This window comes from Herpailurus yagouaroundi, unplaced genomic scaffold, assembly GCF_014898765.1.
Source record: "Herpailurus yagouaroundi ecotype Mexico unplaced genomic scaffold, PumYag 198, whole genome shotgun sequence".
In the NCBI taxonomy this organism is placed as follows: Eukaryota; Metazoa; Chordata; class Mammalia; order Carnivora; family Felidae; genus Herpailurus; species Herpailurus yagouaroundi.
Window position 1 is genome coordinate 34,128,549 of NW_024412429.1, and position 14,516 is coordinate 34,143,064.

Below are 14,516 nucleotides of genomic sequence, written 5' to 3' on the forward strand. Positions count from 1 at the left end.
CCTCCCCCGTTCATGCTCTGTCTCTCTCTGTCCCAAAAATAAATAAACGTTGAAAAAAAAAATTAAAAAAAAAAAAGAGAAAAAAAAAATAAAAAAAAATAAATTCTGTATGTAGTCACAGATACAGATATATTGAGATATCAATATATCTAGATATTCATACAGATATACATCCTGTTGGTTGTGTGTCTCTGGAGAACCCGGACTAATTCACCACTCTAACACACACAGGACACTTCTCTCAGGCTTTCGGCTCCTCATGTCACATCTTCTTTGGCTCTTTTTCCCTTAAGAGCATCACAGTATTTATTTTGTCTTCTGACTGGCAAAGTGAACAGTGAAAGCAAGCCAAATAAAATCTTCTAGTCCTCTCTGCAAATGCAAGGTGCTCCAGACCTGCTCTTGGGTAGATCAGGTTGGAATAGAATGGAAAACTGATCTCTAAACACATGAGGGTCTACTGTTTAAAAGGCATAACTACAAGAATCATAATTTGGCTTCATATTTTGAATCACCAGTTTCATGTTTTCTACCTTTTCCTCACCCCTTCCCAATTCAAGCCTTGTTCTTCATTCCCTCAGAAGTAACCTGCAATACATTCTGGCTCTGGTTTTCCAAAGAGCTAAAGCTTAAGCTCAATCTGGGGAGCTATACAGGTAGTAACAGGGAAAGGAGTACCCCAGGGAATTGGGGGAAGACCAAGGGTTCTCCACTCCAAGCAGCAATCAATGACTTATATACTTAAACTTTATGGCACAAGTCTGGAATTAGGAGTGGGTAGTATATAGGTACTCAAGAATGAGTAAGGTAAAATTGTAACTATCTACTGGAATAGAGGACAGCTCTAATAACAATAACATCAGTCACCTACTGTGGGCTGGGGCTGTACAAAGAGTCTTTACATGTATTGAAACTATTATTTGTTTCCATTTACATAAAAAGTAAACAATCTGCCCAAAATTAGGCAGCTATTCAGAAATGGTTGTGTCACAGTTCCAGAATCTTTACCAAGAATCCTAACCTAAATGGTCGGCCTCTAGAGTGCTGACATAATTAACATGGGGAAAACAACTACATAACCAAGGGCAACTATTTGATAACAATAACAATTTAAAGTCTCGATTAGGAGGAATATTTATATTGCTAATTCTGTACATTGACTATTAACCGGAACAAATTATAACAAAGAATACTTCCTTACAATTTCAGTGCCTCTTTGGGTTCTACTATGTTTACTCATATTAAAGCAATAATTTGGAAAATGATATTCAAGGAAGACATATTACTCACATGTTTACTTCCTCTTCATTTAATAACTGCATCACTAGCAGGGTAATATGAAAGGAGCCATCACTGATCATTGCTTTGGCCAGTTGTTTGTCTTGTTGTATTATTGCATTTTGTAGGATCTTAATTCCTCTTGTAATCTAATCTCACACACACACACACACACACACACACACACACACACACACAAAATAGAGATTAGGTAAGCAATATTTCTTTATGGCAAAATGTAAATCAAGAAGAAAAATAAGCAACAACCAAAATTAGAACAACGTCAAGATTCTTCAACCGAACAATGCTTAATCGCCTACTTGTTCTCAAATACCCTGGATAAAATGACTTGGGAAGCTTAATATGAGGTATGAGTTTTTTTAAATCATATAATTCTTGTCCATCTTGAAAACATCAAACCTAATACCCTTGTTTTACACACTGGGTCACTGGTTGAACCCACTGGTTGAAAATCTCTCAGTGACCATGCATCTTTTCAGAAACTTGCAGTATGACTCAAGATAATTATGATCTTTCCTAAAATTAAAAAAAAAAAAGTTTCTCTTGCCACAGAAAGGTCAAACCAGCAGACAACATTCCATTCCTATTGGAAGTATTATTTATTTGTCCCCAAGTGAATGTGTCTGAGAACCCATTCTTCATGGCCTTTACAATTTTTTAGGACAGCAATAATCTCAACAGGAGTGGCTACTGTCATTTTTCCAGATGTGTGAGGAGGGGCATAAGGATGGAGAGAGAGTTGCAAAGACGTCCAATTGTGTATGTTAGAAAAACAATTACAGTCGCAGAGAGATGCAACCCCTCCTCTTCCATCAGACTTCCCCTCTCCGTCCCTGCTCTGAAACAAAAAGGGGAACAATGTTCTTCCCTCCTCCATTTCCAGTCAGATACAATTCTAGTCAACTTGTACATGTGACTAGAAAAGTGTATCGGAAAATGGTTTGAATATGAAATAGCAAACCGAGCAATACTCAGAGAAAAGAGAGCACATAGAAGTCCTGAGGCAGCAGAATTAGTCAGAGAGAAAAGGGGAAGGAGAGGAGGCTGGCAATAGAAACAGAGTCCATTAAAAAAAAAAAACAACAACAACAAAAAACAGCAGAGATAAGAAAAAACTGAATCATGAGCACAGCAGACTGTTCTGATACTAGAGTAGCTGTTTTATCCTGAACAATGTTCCCATTATCTGCAGAATGTGACTGGACAAATCATGAGATGCCATCCTGGGATCTGACTTCCCACGTGTCTTTATGATAAATCCGCATCACCCAAAATAACCTCAGCCTTTCTCTATTCCTTGCAATATGGAAGAAGGCGACACAGGAAATGGTGTTTTCCTGGGAGGAAGTTATGCAGTAACACCTAACATAATATTTCCCAAGGCAAGAGATCACTTCTGTGAAACCCAGCAAAAGAATACTGATCTCCTGGTAAATAAAATGCTCTTGATGTAATAGTATACAAAGATCTTATAGAGTCACTTTCTTCTACTCTATATCAATAAAACTAAATTATAAACTCCTCGAGGGTAATGTTTATTTCTTCTAACCACCATCTCACCACAGTGACCAGTAATAATAATAAAAACAATACTTAAAATACACCTGAAACTAATATAGCACTGTATATTAATGATACTAGAAATTTAAAAAAGTAATAAAACAAAATAAAATAGAATAAAGTAAAATAAAATAACTGGCATGAGGACACATCAGTAAATGTCAGTTCACATTATTCTAAAATGTGCTTTTTCAGGGGCGGTGGCTCAGTTGGACGAAGTAAGCGTCCAACTTTGGCTCAGGTCATGATCTCACTGTTCTAGAGTTCGAGCCCTGTGTCAGGCTCTGTGCTGACAGTTCAGAGCCTGCAGCCTGTTTCAGATTCTGTGTCTCCCTCCCTCCCTCCCTCTCTCTCTCTCTCTCTCTTTCTCTCCCTCTCTCTCTGCTCCGCCCCCCCCAGCACTCTTTCTCTCTCAAAAATAAACATTTAAAAATAAATAAATAATAAAATGTGCTTTTTCACCTAAAAAGGATTAGACATTTTCCATATCATTAAATATATAATGTCTTCACTTTTTTAATGGAATAGGGTCCCATTGTACAGATGTCCCATAATTTAGTTACCTAATCATTAACCGAAATAAAGTTTTTTCTCAAAAAAAGTTTTTAATTAATAAAAAATAAAGCAACAATATTTAAAAAACAATAGCAGTAACTAACCTTTATTGTGTGATCACTAGGTTCTAGATACTAAAGTGAGCATTTTATATATATTAGTTCACTGAAGCCTCTGAACAACCCTATAAGGTAGATATTGGCATTAACTCTATTAAAATAAATTGAAAAACAGAAGATTTAAAAAAAAATCTCTTCAAAATCATACACCCAAAACAGCAAAGGAATGTAAGTAAAGGATAAATTACAATACATGAGAAAAAATGCAACAGTGACAACGAATTGGTTTGTTTTCAGAGGGGACAAAGAGGGGGCAGAGATGTGGGTACTGACTTAAGAAATGAAACCCTGAGGGGAAAAAGGAATTCAAAGGAGATTTTTAGAAAGTCTTACTGAATACTGCGTAACAGAATACACTGGCCCTCTCAGAAAGACCTTTATTATAAAACTGTATTGCTCACAAATGATTTTAAATTTGAATTTTTGAGTTTTTCCAGGTACAATGAAGTGCTGAGATTGGCTCATGGCATAACAAAGCAGCTCAAGAGGGTCGAGGTTCATATGCTAACAGCCTGGTCCAGCATCAAGGATATTAAAGGTGCTCAAAAATGTTAGACCTCTGGACACATATATCAATGGAACAGAAATCCCAAAAGGAAAAATACTCTTATATGGCCAACTAATCTATGACAAAGGAGGCAAGAATACATAATGGGAAAAGACAGACTCTTCAACAAATGACATTGGGAAAACTGGACCGCCACATGCAGAAGAATAAAACTGGACCACTTTCTAACCCATACACAAAAATAAACTCAAAACAGAATAAAAGGCCCAAATGTGAGAAATGAAACCATAAAGCTCCTAGAAGAAAACAAAGGCCGTGTCTCTTTGACATTGGCCTTAGCAAAATTTGTCTACATACGTCTCCTCAGGCAAGAAAAACAAAGCAAAAATAAACTATTGGGACTGCACGAAAATATACCTTGCAAGGCCAAGGAAACAATCAACAAAGGAAAAGGCAACCTACTGAATGGGAGAAGATATTCATAAAAGACATATCCACTAAAGGATTAATATTCAAAACATATAAAACTTATACAACTTGACACCAAAAAACAAAACAACAACAACAACAAAAAACCAATCTGATTAAAATGTAGGGAAAGGACCTAAAGAGACATTTTTTCAAAGAAAACATCCAGATGGCCAACAGACACATGAAAAGATGCTCAACATCACTAATTATCAGAGAAATGCAAATCAAAACCACAATAAGATATCACCTTACATCTGTCAGAAGGGCTAGAATGAAAAAGACAACAAAATAAAATAAAATGAAATACATGTTAGTGAGGATATAGAACAGAAGGTACCCTTGTGCACTGTTGAAGAGAATGTAAACTGGTACAGCTCCTATGGGAAACAGTATAGAATGTCCTCAAAAAATTAAAAATAGAGGGGTGCCTAGGTGGTTCAGTGGGTTGGGTGTCAACTCTTGATTTTGGCTCAGGTCATGATCTCACGGTTTGTGGGATCAAGCCCCATGACAGGTGCTGACGGCGTAGAGCTTGCTTAGGTTCTCTCTCTCCCTCTCTGTCTCCCCCTCCCCCCCCTCAAAATAAATAAACTTAAAAAAATAAATAAAAGTAGAAACACTATATGACCCAGTAATTCCACTACCGGGTATTTACCCAAGGAAAACAAAAACACTAAAAAGATGTATGAACCTCTATGTTTATTGCAGCATTGTTTACAATAGCCAAATTACGCAAGCAACCCCACTGTCCACTGATAAATGGGTAAATTGTGTGTGTGTGTGTGCACATAAAATGTGTATAAAATGGAATGTTACTCAGACATAAAAAGGAATGAGGTCTTCACATTTGCAAAAACATGGGTGGACCCAGAAGGTATTATGCTACGTGAAATAGGTCAGACTGACAAATACTGTATGATTTCACATATATGTGGAATCTAAAAATCAAAGCAAATAAACAAACACCAGAAACAGACCCAAAGATACAGAGAGCAAGTTGATGATTACCAGAGGGGTAGGTGGTGGAAAGATAGGCAAAATGGGTTAAGGAGAGTGGGAAATACAGACTTCCAGTTATGGAATGAATAAGTCATGGAGATGAAAGGTACAGAATAGGGAATATCATCACTGGTATTATAACAGCACTGCATGGTGACAGATGGTACCTACACTGGTGGTGAGCATAGCAAAACACACAGACTTGTCAAATCACTATGTTGCATACCTGAATCTAATATAACACTGTGTGTCAACTAGACATCAATTAAAAAAAAAAAGTCATACCTCTAAACAATATAATTACATCTACAAATCAATGATAATATTGTTTTAACTGCACATGAAAAGTATCTTAGGATGAGAACTCTGTTTTACAATCAGAGTAATACAAATAAAGGATGCTGGACTTGGCTCAGAAATTCTGGATTTTTTTTTTTCAGTTTATTTATTTATTTATTTATTTTTGAGAGAGAGACAAAGACAGCACAAATGAGGGAGGAGGGAGAGAGAGAGAGAGACAGAGAATCCGAAACAGGCTCCACACTGTCAGCACAGAGCACGATGCATAGCTCGAACTCAAGAAACTGTGAGATCATGACCTGAGTGGAAAACAAGAGTTGGATGCTTAACCAACTGGGCCACCCAGGCTCCCCAAAATTCTGGATTTTAATTCCAGGTCTACCACAGGTGTGACCCCACACCTGTCACCTCTTCTCACTAAATCTTGGCTTCTTCAGTTGTAAAATAGGAATGATAAAATCTGCACTGCCAAACTTAGAGCATTGTGTTACAGATCACAGTAGGCAAGCTACATGAAAATACTTCACAAGCTCTACACCATTTGCCTAATATAAAGCATACAACACTGCCAAAATTAAATTCAGTGGTTCTCTACCCTATGTAGTTCTGCTTCCCAAGTACCATTTGGCAATGTTTGGAGGCATTTTTGTCATAACTGGGGACTTGCCACTTGCACTTAGTGGGTAGAGTACCTGCATTTTCACAAAAATATACTCTTGATTCTGGGATCAAACACTAATTATGTATAAAGTCAGGGAAATGCTCAAAGAATTCCACTCATTTGTGTATCCAGCATTTTAGTGCAAATGCTCTGCATAGTAAAATAGTTTTAGACCATTCCTCTTTTTAATTATCTGGAAGCATGTAAACTGCAAATTAAAAACTATAAAATACTTGGAAGACTAATTCTCTGATGTCACACAGTACTTATGATGCAGGATTAACCTCAATCTAGGAAAATTCTACAGATAATCTAACCAAGAGATGTATTTCTAGCTATGCTTTGATGCTCCAGATTAATTTATATATTCCTTGATATCATCTTAAACAGCGTTTTTAAATGCTTTTTTATTCCTAATTACATTCTTATAAAAGAAAAGGGAAAAATACTTGACTCTTCTCTGTATTGCATTTTAAGAACTACCAGTGTCATTACAGGCCAAAGGAAACTTTGTAAGAAAATACATGTTTATATCTTTTAAGTTTTCTAATTGACTCGAAGCATATATATATGAGTGCAGATAAAAACCCTTAACATCATGTACCTCTGCAAGAGGGAGAGAAGTTGCATTCTAGCACAGAGTACGAGAATGTCTTTGACCTCAACTTTTGACATTATTTTCAGAATTTTTCTAAGCTGTTAACTTATATTGTTCCTAAATTTGCTGCCTCGTTAATATTTACCAGAATTATCACTTCAATTTGCTACATAATTTTTCTTCAGTGCTGAATACTTTCATTTTTCTCGCTTGTCTACAACCATGAAAAGAACTTGAAAAATTGATAACATAGCAAAACTGGAGTAAAAGTAAAAAGTCCTTCTGAAATAGGAGAATTTTCTATGTCTACCAAATGCTCAACATATACACCATCATAGCAAATACTTTTACAATTACATTTCCCAGACAAGAATTGAATGACTGAATGCACAAATCTACTTTTATTATTTTTATAAGACCAGCAATTTTCACATTACTAAATGATGAAATATGGAATTAAAGGTTACAAATGCCTTTTAAAACACCCAGAGAAAAATCATATCTTTCCAATAGTATAAAAAAATTATCTGGGGTGCCTGGGTGGCTCAGTCGATTAAGCATCCAACTTTGACTCAGTTTCTCACAGTTCATGAGTTTTAGCCCTATGTCGGGCTCCAGGCTGACAGCTCAGAGCCTGCAACCTGCTTCAGAGTCTGTGTCTCCCTCTCTCTCTAACCCTACCCAGCTCATACTCTGTCTCTCTCTCTCTGTCTCTCAAAAATAAAATATTTTTTAAAAATTTAAAAAAAGTATCTTCTAAAAAATTAATATACTCCTGAATTCAATCAATTTCTAATTGTTCCCTTGTACTTCAATGTTGATTTACCTTATATTTATTACTAGTCATAAAGAAAGCCCATAAAACCAACATGAGTAATCCAACTAGAACTAATTAAATAATTCTAAGCATTTAAGAAACATATAGGATTTATTATAACTCCATTAGATTCTTTTATTCTTTATTTTTATTTTTAAACTAATGTATAATTGCAGGTAATGGAGAAACACATCCTTTCACATACTTGCAACTTGGATATTTTATACAATCATTCTAGTGCATTTTCCAATTCTATTTCTTAAAACTATGAAATTATGGGGGCGCCTGGGTGGCTCAGTCGGTTGAGCGTCCGACTTCGGCTCAGGTCATGATGTCACAGTTCGTGAGTTTGAGCCCTGCACTGGGCTCTGTGCTGACAGCTCTGAGCCTGGAGCCTGCTTTGGATTCTGTGTCTCCCTCTCTCTCTGCCCCTCCCCCACTCACCCTCTGTCTCTCTCTGCCTCTCAAAAAAATAAAGAAACGTAATAAGAAAATGTTTTGAAGTATGAAATTATGATTTTCCATTAATGAAGAACTTCAAACATCTAAGAATGTGTTTAAAAATCAAAGACCCATGTCAGTCTGAACACTTTCTTCTTTAAAACTAGATGCCAACAAGTAGAGGCCAAAAGTAGAGCAACTCATTGTGAGTGTGCTAGCTTCCAAAGGCTTGTTTGCAGGTCACTAAATTGGAACTTGGAATACAGTCTCCCATTGAAACAATGTTATAAATGCTGCTTCTTTTCCCAGGCCTTCCCACAAAAGCTCATAAGTAGTTTAAAAAAGAAAATTAACATTTGATACTTTAAAACAAACAAACAAAAAGGATGTTCATAGAAAAGATGTAAAATGCACCTTCTAATCGCCTCCCACCCTACCTCTTCTCTCTGTATTTGTATGTACACCTCCTACTAAGTACAAATAAGTCTCTTGAGAGGGAAACATTAAATTATTTAGTTTCCAGGTCACTTGACACCCGCATTCCCCACTACTATGAGTCACGGGACCCTCAAAGGATGGCTGTTGAACCTGTATTATGAAACCAACATTGTAACACTGTATTTCTTATTTGTGAATTATTATAAATGTTCTGGTTGCAACTTGGTATGCCACGAATACGTCTTCAGCCCTGAAATGACAGTATTTTGTGTGTGTGTATTTCTGCTCCTGCCAAGCTCTGCTCTAGGTACTGGGAATGAGCCGAAGACTTTGTGAGGAAGACAAACAAGTTCCAATTGCAAGAATGACAGATCACAAAAGGAAAGCTATGAGACCTTGGAGGTGGCAAACTAGGGGGTGACCAAGGCAGGTGGTCACAGGTGAAGAGGTTTGAGCTGAGATTTTGACATTAACAAAACCAAGAGGGGATGAAAGAAAACTCCTAGACAGAAAAGGTTTTCTCTGGGGGGAGAGGGCCCCTGGCAAGTTCAAGGCCAGAGGGACTCAAGCAGAAGGAACAAGTGCCAAAGTGGAGAAGGTTGAACCATGTAGAACCTCACAGGACATGGTAGAGTCTTTGTCTTTACCTAATACCAACAGGAAAAGAGTGAAGTATATAAGCGGGTGACATGTCCAGATTTGGGTTTAGAAAATAATCATTATCACCTCCATTTTACACCTAAAGAAATGGAAGCTACGGAAATTAAGTAACTTGACCGACATCCACAGAGGAGTTTGTAGCCCAGATGGTACTCAAACAAGACCTGTAGGACTCCAAAGTCGCACTCTTCCTGGTCCCACACCACCTCCCAGAAGGTAAGCAGCAGACACGATGGCTACGGCAGCTGATGGGTGAAAACTAGGAGCTGCAGACCGTTCTCTCCCATCCCCTTCCTCTGGTCACTTTAGTGGCCCAAATTCTGAACTAAGCCTCAGAAAGAAAGAACTTCTCCAGCCCCTTTCCTCTCCAACCCCTCTCCTCTCCAACCCCTCTCCTTGCCCTTCCCCACCAGTCACCCCATTGATCTTCACAGTCAGAACAAGGCTAGGAGAGGAAGGACAGGCATGAAAGGGACACAGAGCTGCTGTTCAGACTACCAAGGGCGCCAAGAATGAAGGTGTGAAGGGGCGCCTGGATGGCTCAGTCGGTTAAGCGTCTGACTTTGCCTCAGGTCATGATCTCACAGTTCACAGGTTCGAGCGCCGTGTCAGGCTCTGTGCTGAAAGCTCAGAGCGTGGAGCCTGCTTTGGATTCTGTGTCTCTCCCTCTCTGCCACACCCCTGCTCATGCTCTGTCTCTCTCTGTCTCTCAATAATAAATAAACGTTTAAAAAAATTTTTTTAAAGAATGAAGGTGTGAAGGGAGACAGACTCCATGAAGGGCCTCACAAAAGCAACTTATAGAAGTGTTTCCCAAACTTTTATAGTTGACAGAGTGCAGTGGAAAAATCTCTAAGCAGCGAATCAAAATAAGGAACCCGGGGTCTTGTCCAGTCCCCACGTCCTTGGGGAAGTCGCTTTGCCTATTTCACATTCTGGGTCCTGAGGACCTGGCTTGAGACTTCTCACTTCAGCAGCACCACCTTTGACTTCTGGCTTTCTTCTAACTCCCTCATGTACATATAACCCTAAATTTCAAAGAAAACCTGCCCAAATAAATCAAGGTATTTTAATATAATTAATATACAATTGCTAATGACATTAAAGTTTGTATCACCTCGGGGCACCTGGGTGGCTCAGTCGGTTGGGCATCCGACTTCAGCTCAGGTCATGATCGCACGGTTTGTGGGTTTGAGCCCCGCATCGGGCTCTGTGCTGACAGCTCAGAGCCTGGAGCCTGCCTCGAGTTCTGCGTCTCCCTCTCTCTCTGCCCCACCCCCGCTCACGTTCTGTCTCTCTCTCAAAAATAAACAAACATTAAAAATAAATAAATAAAAAATAAAAAAATAAAGTTTGTATCACCTAAACACTTTTAAGGATTATAATGGTTTTTATTGGCATGTACCAGTAAAATCAGAATCTAATTCTTTACTGCATTAAACTCTAAAACCTTGCATTGCTAGGTTATACAAATTTCTCTTCTTATGTATCTTCTTTCCCCAGCTAAACTGTATCTCACGGACTAGAAATTTCTTGGAAGGCCTCAATAAAACTTATTTTTTTTCTTTTGATATTTATTTCTTTGATTTCAACTTCATTTGCTTTGATTTTTAAAAATTCATTAGCATTCCCTAGAAACATTCCAGTTAAATAAGGGGAGAAACAAACTTAAAATGTGCCTCCTGTTAAAAAGAAAACCACAGGCACCTGGGGTGCCTGGGTGGCTTGGTCGGTTTGGCGTCTGACTTCTGCTTGGTCATAACCTCACTGTTCGTGAGTTCGGGCCCCGCATCAGGCTCTGTGCTGACAGCTTGGAGACTGCTTCAGATTCTGTGTCTCCCTCTCTCTCTGCCCCTCCCCTGCTCAGGCTCTCTCTCTCTCCGTCTCTCAAAAATAAATAAACACTGAAAAAACGTTGTTGTTGTTGTTGTTGTTGTTTTTTAAAGAAAAACCACAGGCCCAAAATGGGCTCTTAACACGTTAAGAGCCTTAAGTCAGCAAACCAAGACTTAACACCTAACTTAAGTGCAGTCTCAGCCCCCCAGGGATGTAGCCAGTCAACACACAATTTCCTGGTCAGCACTAGGAAACTTCTGACAGACCCCTTCCATTCTCCTTCAGAGGGTGTCCCCGCCTAACACGATGGATTCTTTGCTAATTGTTTCCTTTTTCCCCTCCCTCTCTCCCTTTAAAATCCTTTCCTTTTCTGCAGTCTTGGGGAGCACTTTTCTGTCTGCTAGATGGGATGCTGCCCGATTCATGACTCGTTCAACACAGCCAACTGGATCTTCAGATGCACTTGGAATTTCTGTTGTTTTCTGGTAAAAGAGATCATACAGAAATTCAGGTCTGCTTCTCAAATCGGGCCAAGATATGCAAACGGTCGGTCTTCCAAGTAAAGTGTTCTTTCCTCCCTCACTGCTTCACCAGTTTGAATTAGATACTGTAGCTCTCAGCCACATACAAGGGTTTGTTAGTTTGTGCCAACTGGCTGGTCCCATTTCCTATTATTCATACCACATTAATTTTCCAGATTTTTAATAGATTTTTACCCAAGTTTATCATGCAATATTAAACTTGTACAGGGAGTAATTTTTAAAGAAACTATGTCACAATAATCATTACCATACACAGGACTGAGCAGCAAGAAATCCCACTACTTTCCCAGCAGAGATTTCAAATCCCTCTTTTTCTACCTGGCCACTGTTTTCTGCTTCTGAAAGGTTCCTCTGTTGTGGTGAACAAACAGAGAGAACCTTGACATGCCATCTGGCAACACACTCAAAATTATTACTTAAATATGACTGTTTAATATTTTTTCTAAATTGCTGTTTAAGTACATTTTATTGTTTAAATAGGATTATTTATGGGGCACTGGGTGGCTCAGTCAGTTAAGTGTCTGACTTCAGCTTGTCAGGATCTCATTGTTCATGAGTATGAGCCCTATGTTGGGCTCTGTGCTGACAGCTCAGACCCTGGAGCTTGCTTTGGATTCCATGTCTCCCTCTCTCTCTGCCTCTCCCCCACTCACTCATGTGTGTACTCTCTCTTTCTCTCTCTCTCTCTCTCTCTCTTAAAAAAAATCAATAAATATTTTTAAAAATTTTTAAATAGGATTATTTCCAAGGAAATACCCTACAACCCAGCAATTGCACTACTAGGTAATTATGCAAAGGATACAGATGTACTGATTCGAAGGGGCACATGCACCCCAATGTTTATAGTAGACTATCAACGATACCCAAAGTATGGAAAGAGCCCAAATGTCCATCTCCTGACAAATGGATAAAGACGTGGTACATATATATACAATGGAATATTACTCAGCCATCAAAAAGAATGAAATCTTGCTATTTGCGACAACGTGGACAGATCTAGAGTGTATTATGCTAAGTGAAATAAGTCAGTCAGAGAAAGACAAATATCATATGATCTCACTCACCTGTGGAATGTAAGAAATAAAACAGATGAACATAGGGGAAGGGAAGGAAAAATAAGATAAAAAGAGAGGAAGGCAAACCACAAGAGACTCTTAAATACAGAGAACAAACTGAGGGTTGCTGGCAGGGTATGGGGTGGGGTGAGTGGCATTAAGGAGGGCACTTGTTGGGATGAGCACTGGGTGTTATATGGAAGTGATTAATCGCTAAATTCTATTCCTGAAATCATTATTACATTATATGTTAACTAACTTGGATTTAAATTTCAAAAACATGTAAGATGGTAGTAAAAAAAAAATAAAAATAAATAAATAGGATTGTTTCCTATGGAGCCCACCTAAAATACCACCAAAAACACTTAAGAGCTGAGAGCAAATGGGCTTACAAGCATTTAGTGTAGCTTACATCTAATTTAAAATAAAACTTTATAGTAAAAGTAGTTGTTTTTTAAATAGCACCTCTAAAATGAATCAATAAACAAACAAACAAAAAGCAGAAACAGAGCCATAAATACAAAGACCTGATGGCTGCCTGAGGGGAAGACTGTGCAGGGAAGGGCTAAAGAGGTAAAGTAGAGTGGGGGACACAGGCTTCCAGGTACAGAACGGAGGAGTCAGGAATTGAAAGGCACAGCACAGGGAATTTGGTCAATGGTACAGTAATAACGCTGTATGGTGACGGATGGTAACTACGCGGGTCGTGAGCACAGCACAATGTAGACTGTCAAAGCACCATGTTGTACAACTGAAACTAATGTAACATTGTGTGTCAACTACACTTCAATTAAAAAAAAAAAAAAGCACCTCTTTGTTGGTGATCGGAATGGATAGGAAATAGTTGGGTTGATAATCTTTTTGCTTTTTTTTCTTCTTCTTTATCTGATCTTTACTGATCCGTTCATTTTCTTTACTTCTCTCCAAATTTATGTGAGGTACATCAGTGACTAGAGGGAGAAAGTCAAACAATAATATGTCTAATGGATTTAAACAAAGATAATTTAGTCAAAAAAAAATAAAAAGGAAACAAGCACTACATAAATAGCAATCATTCATAATAGTCATTTTCAAATGTAAAGTAGGAGCTAGCAACTATTCTGTAAAGGACCTCAGAATAAATATTTTAGGCACTGCAGATCATATGGTCTTTGTCAAAACTACCCAAGTCTACTGCAGACAAACGTAGATGAAGAGGTATAGTTGTGTTCCGATAAAACTTAATTTACAAAGCAGATAGTTAGCCAGATTTGGCCCATTATCTAAAGCACAACTAGCAACCATTCTCTCCCCTGTGCCACGAGTTTCAAGATACTAGAAAAGATCACTTTCTTCATACATCTTGTAAATGTACATTTGTGACTCCCACAACATAACCACTCATAGCAATGCCACTCAAAGTTTGGTTTGTGGTCAAGGTCATGCTACAAACTTGCAAAAATTTAGATTGCTTTAGAAACTTACATAGCAAGTAGGCAAAGAAATTCTGTCTACTGAACTTTGGCTTCTATTATGTGTGGGTTTTTTTTCATTTTTCTAATAGTTCATCTTTTACCGTATTTTACACAAGTATCAGTTGGCAACAAATAGGAAATCAAAAACAAAAAAAACTGGTCCTTGACCATAGATAATTGAGAAGCACTTAGCTACTTGTTAA

The 14,516-nt window shown here is 38.1% G+C and overlaps 1 protein-coding gene across 4 annotated transcripts in view; it reads right to left on the reverse strand.

The window, feature by feature from the left end:
• The window catches only part of AKAP7 (A-kinase anchoring protein 7), a 150,160-nt gene that overhangs the window by 116,792 nt on the left and 18,852 nt on the right, over positions 1 to 14,516 (reverse strand). For all 4 annotated transcript variants that reach the window (XM_040449187.1, XM_040449189.1, XM_040449188.1 and 1 more), the window contains 2 exons: positions 13,670 to 13,809; positions 1,291 to 1,427 (listed from right to left, as the gene is read on the reverse strand). In XM_040449187.1, the coding sequence (XP_040305121.1) occupies positions 1,291 to 1,427; positions 13,670 to 13,809 (277 nt within the window). The remainder of the gene's footprint in view (positions 1 to 1,290; positions 1,428 to 13,669; positions 13,810 to 14,516) is intronic.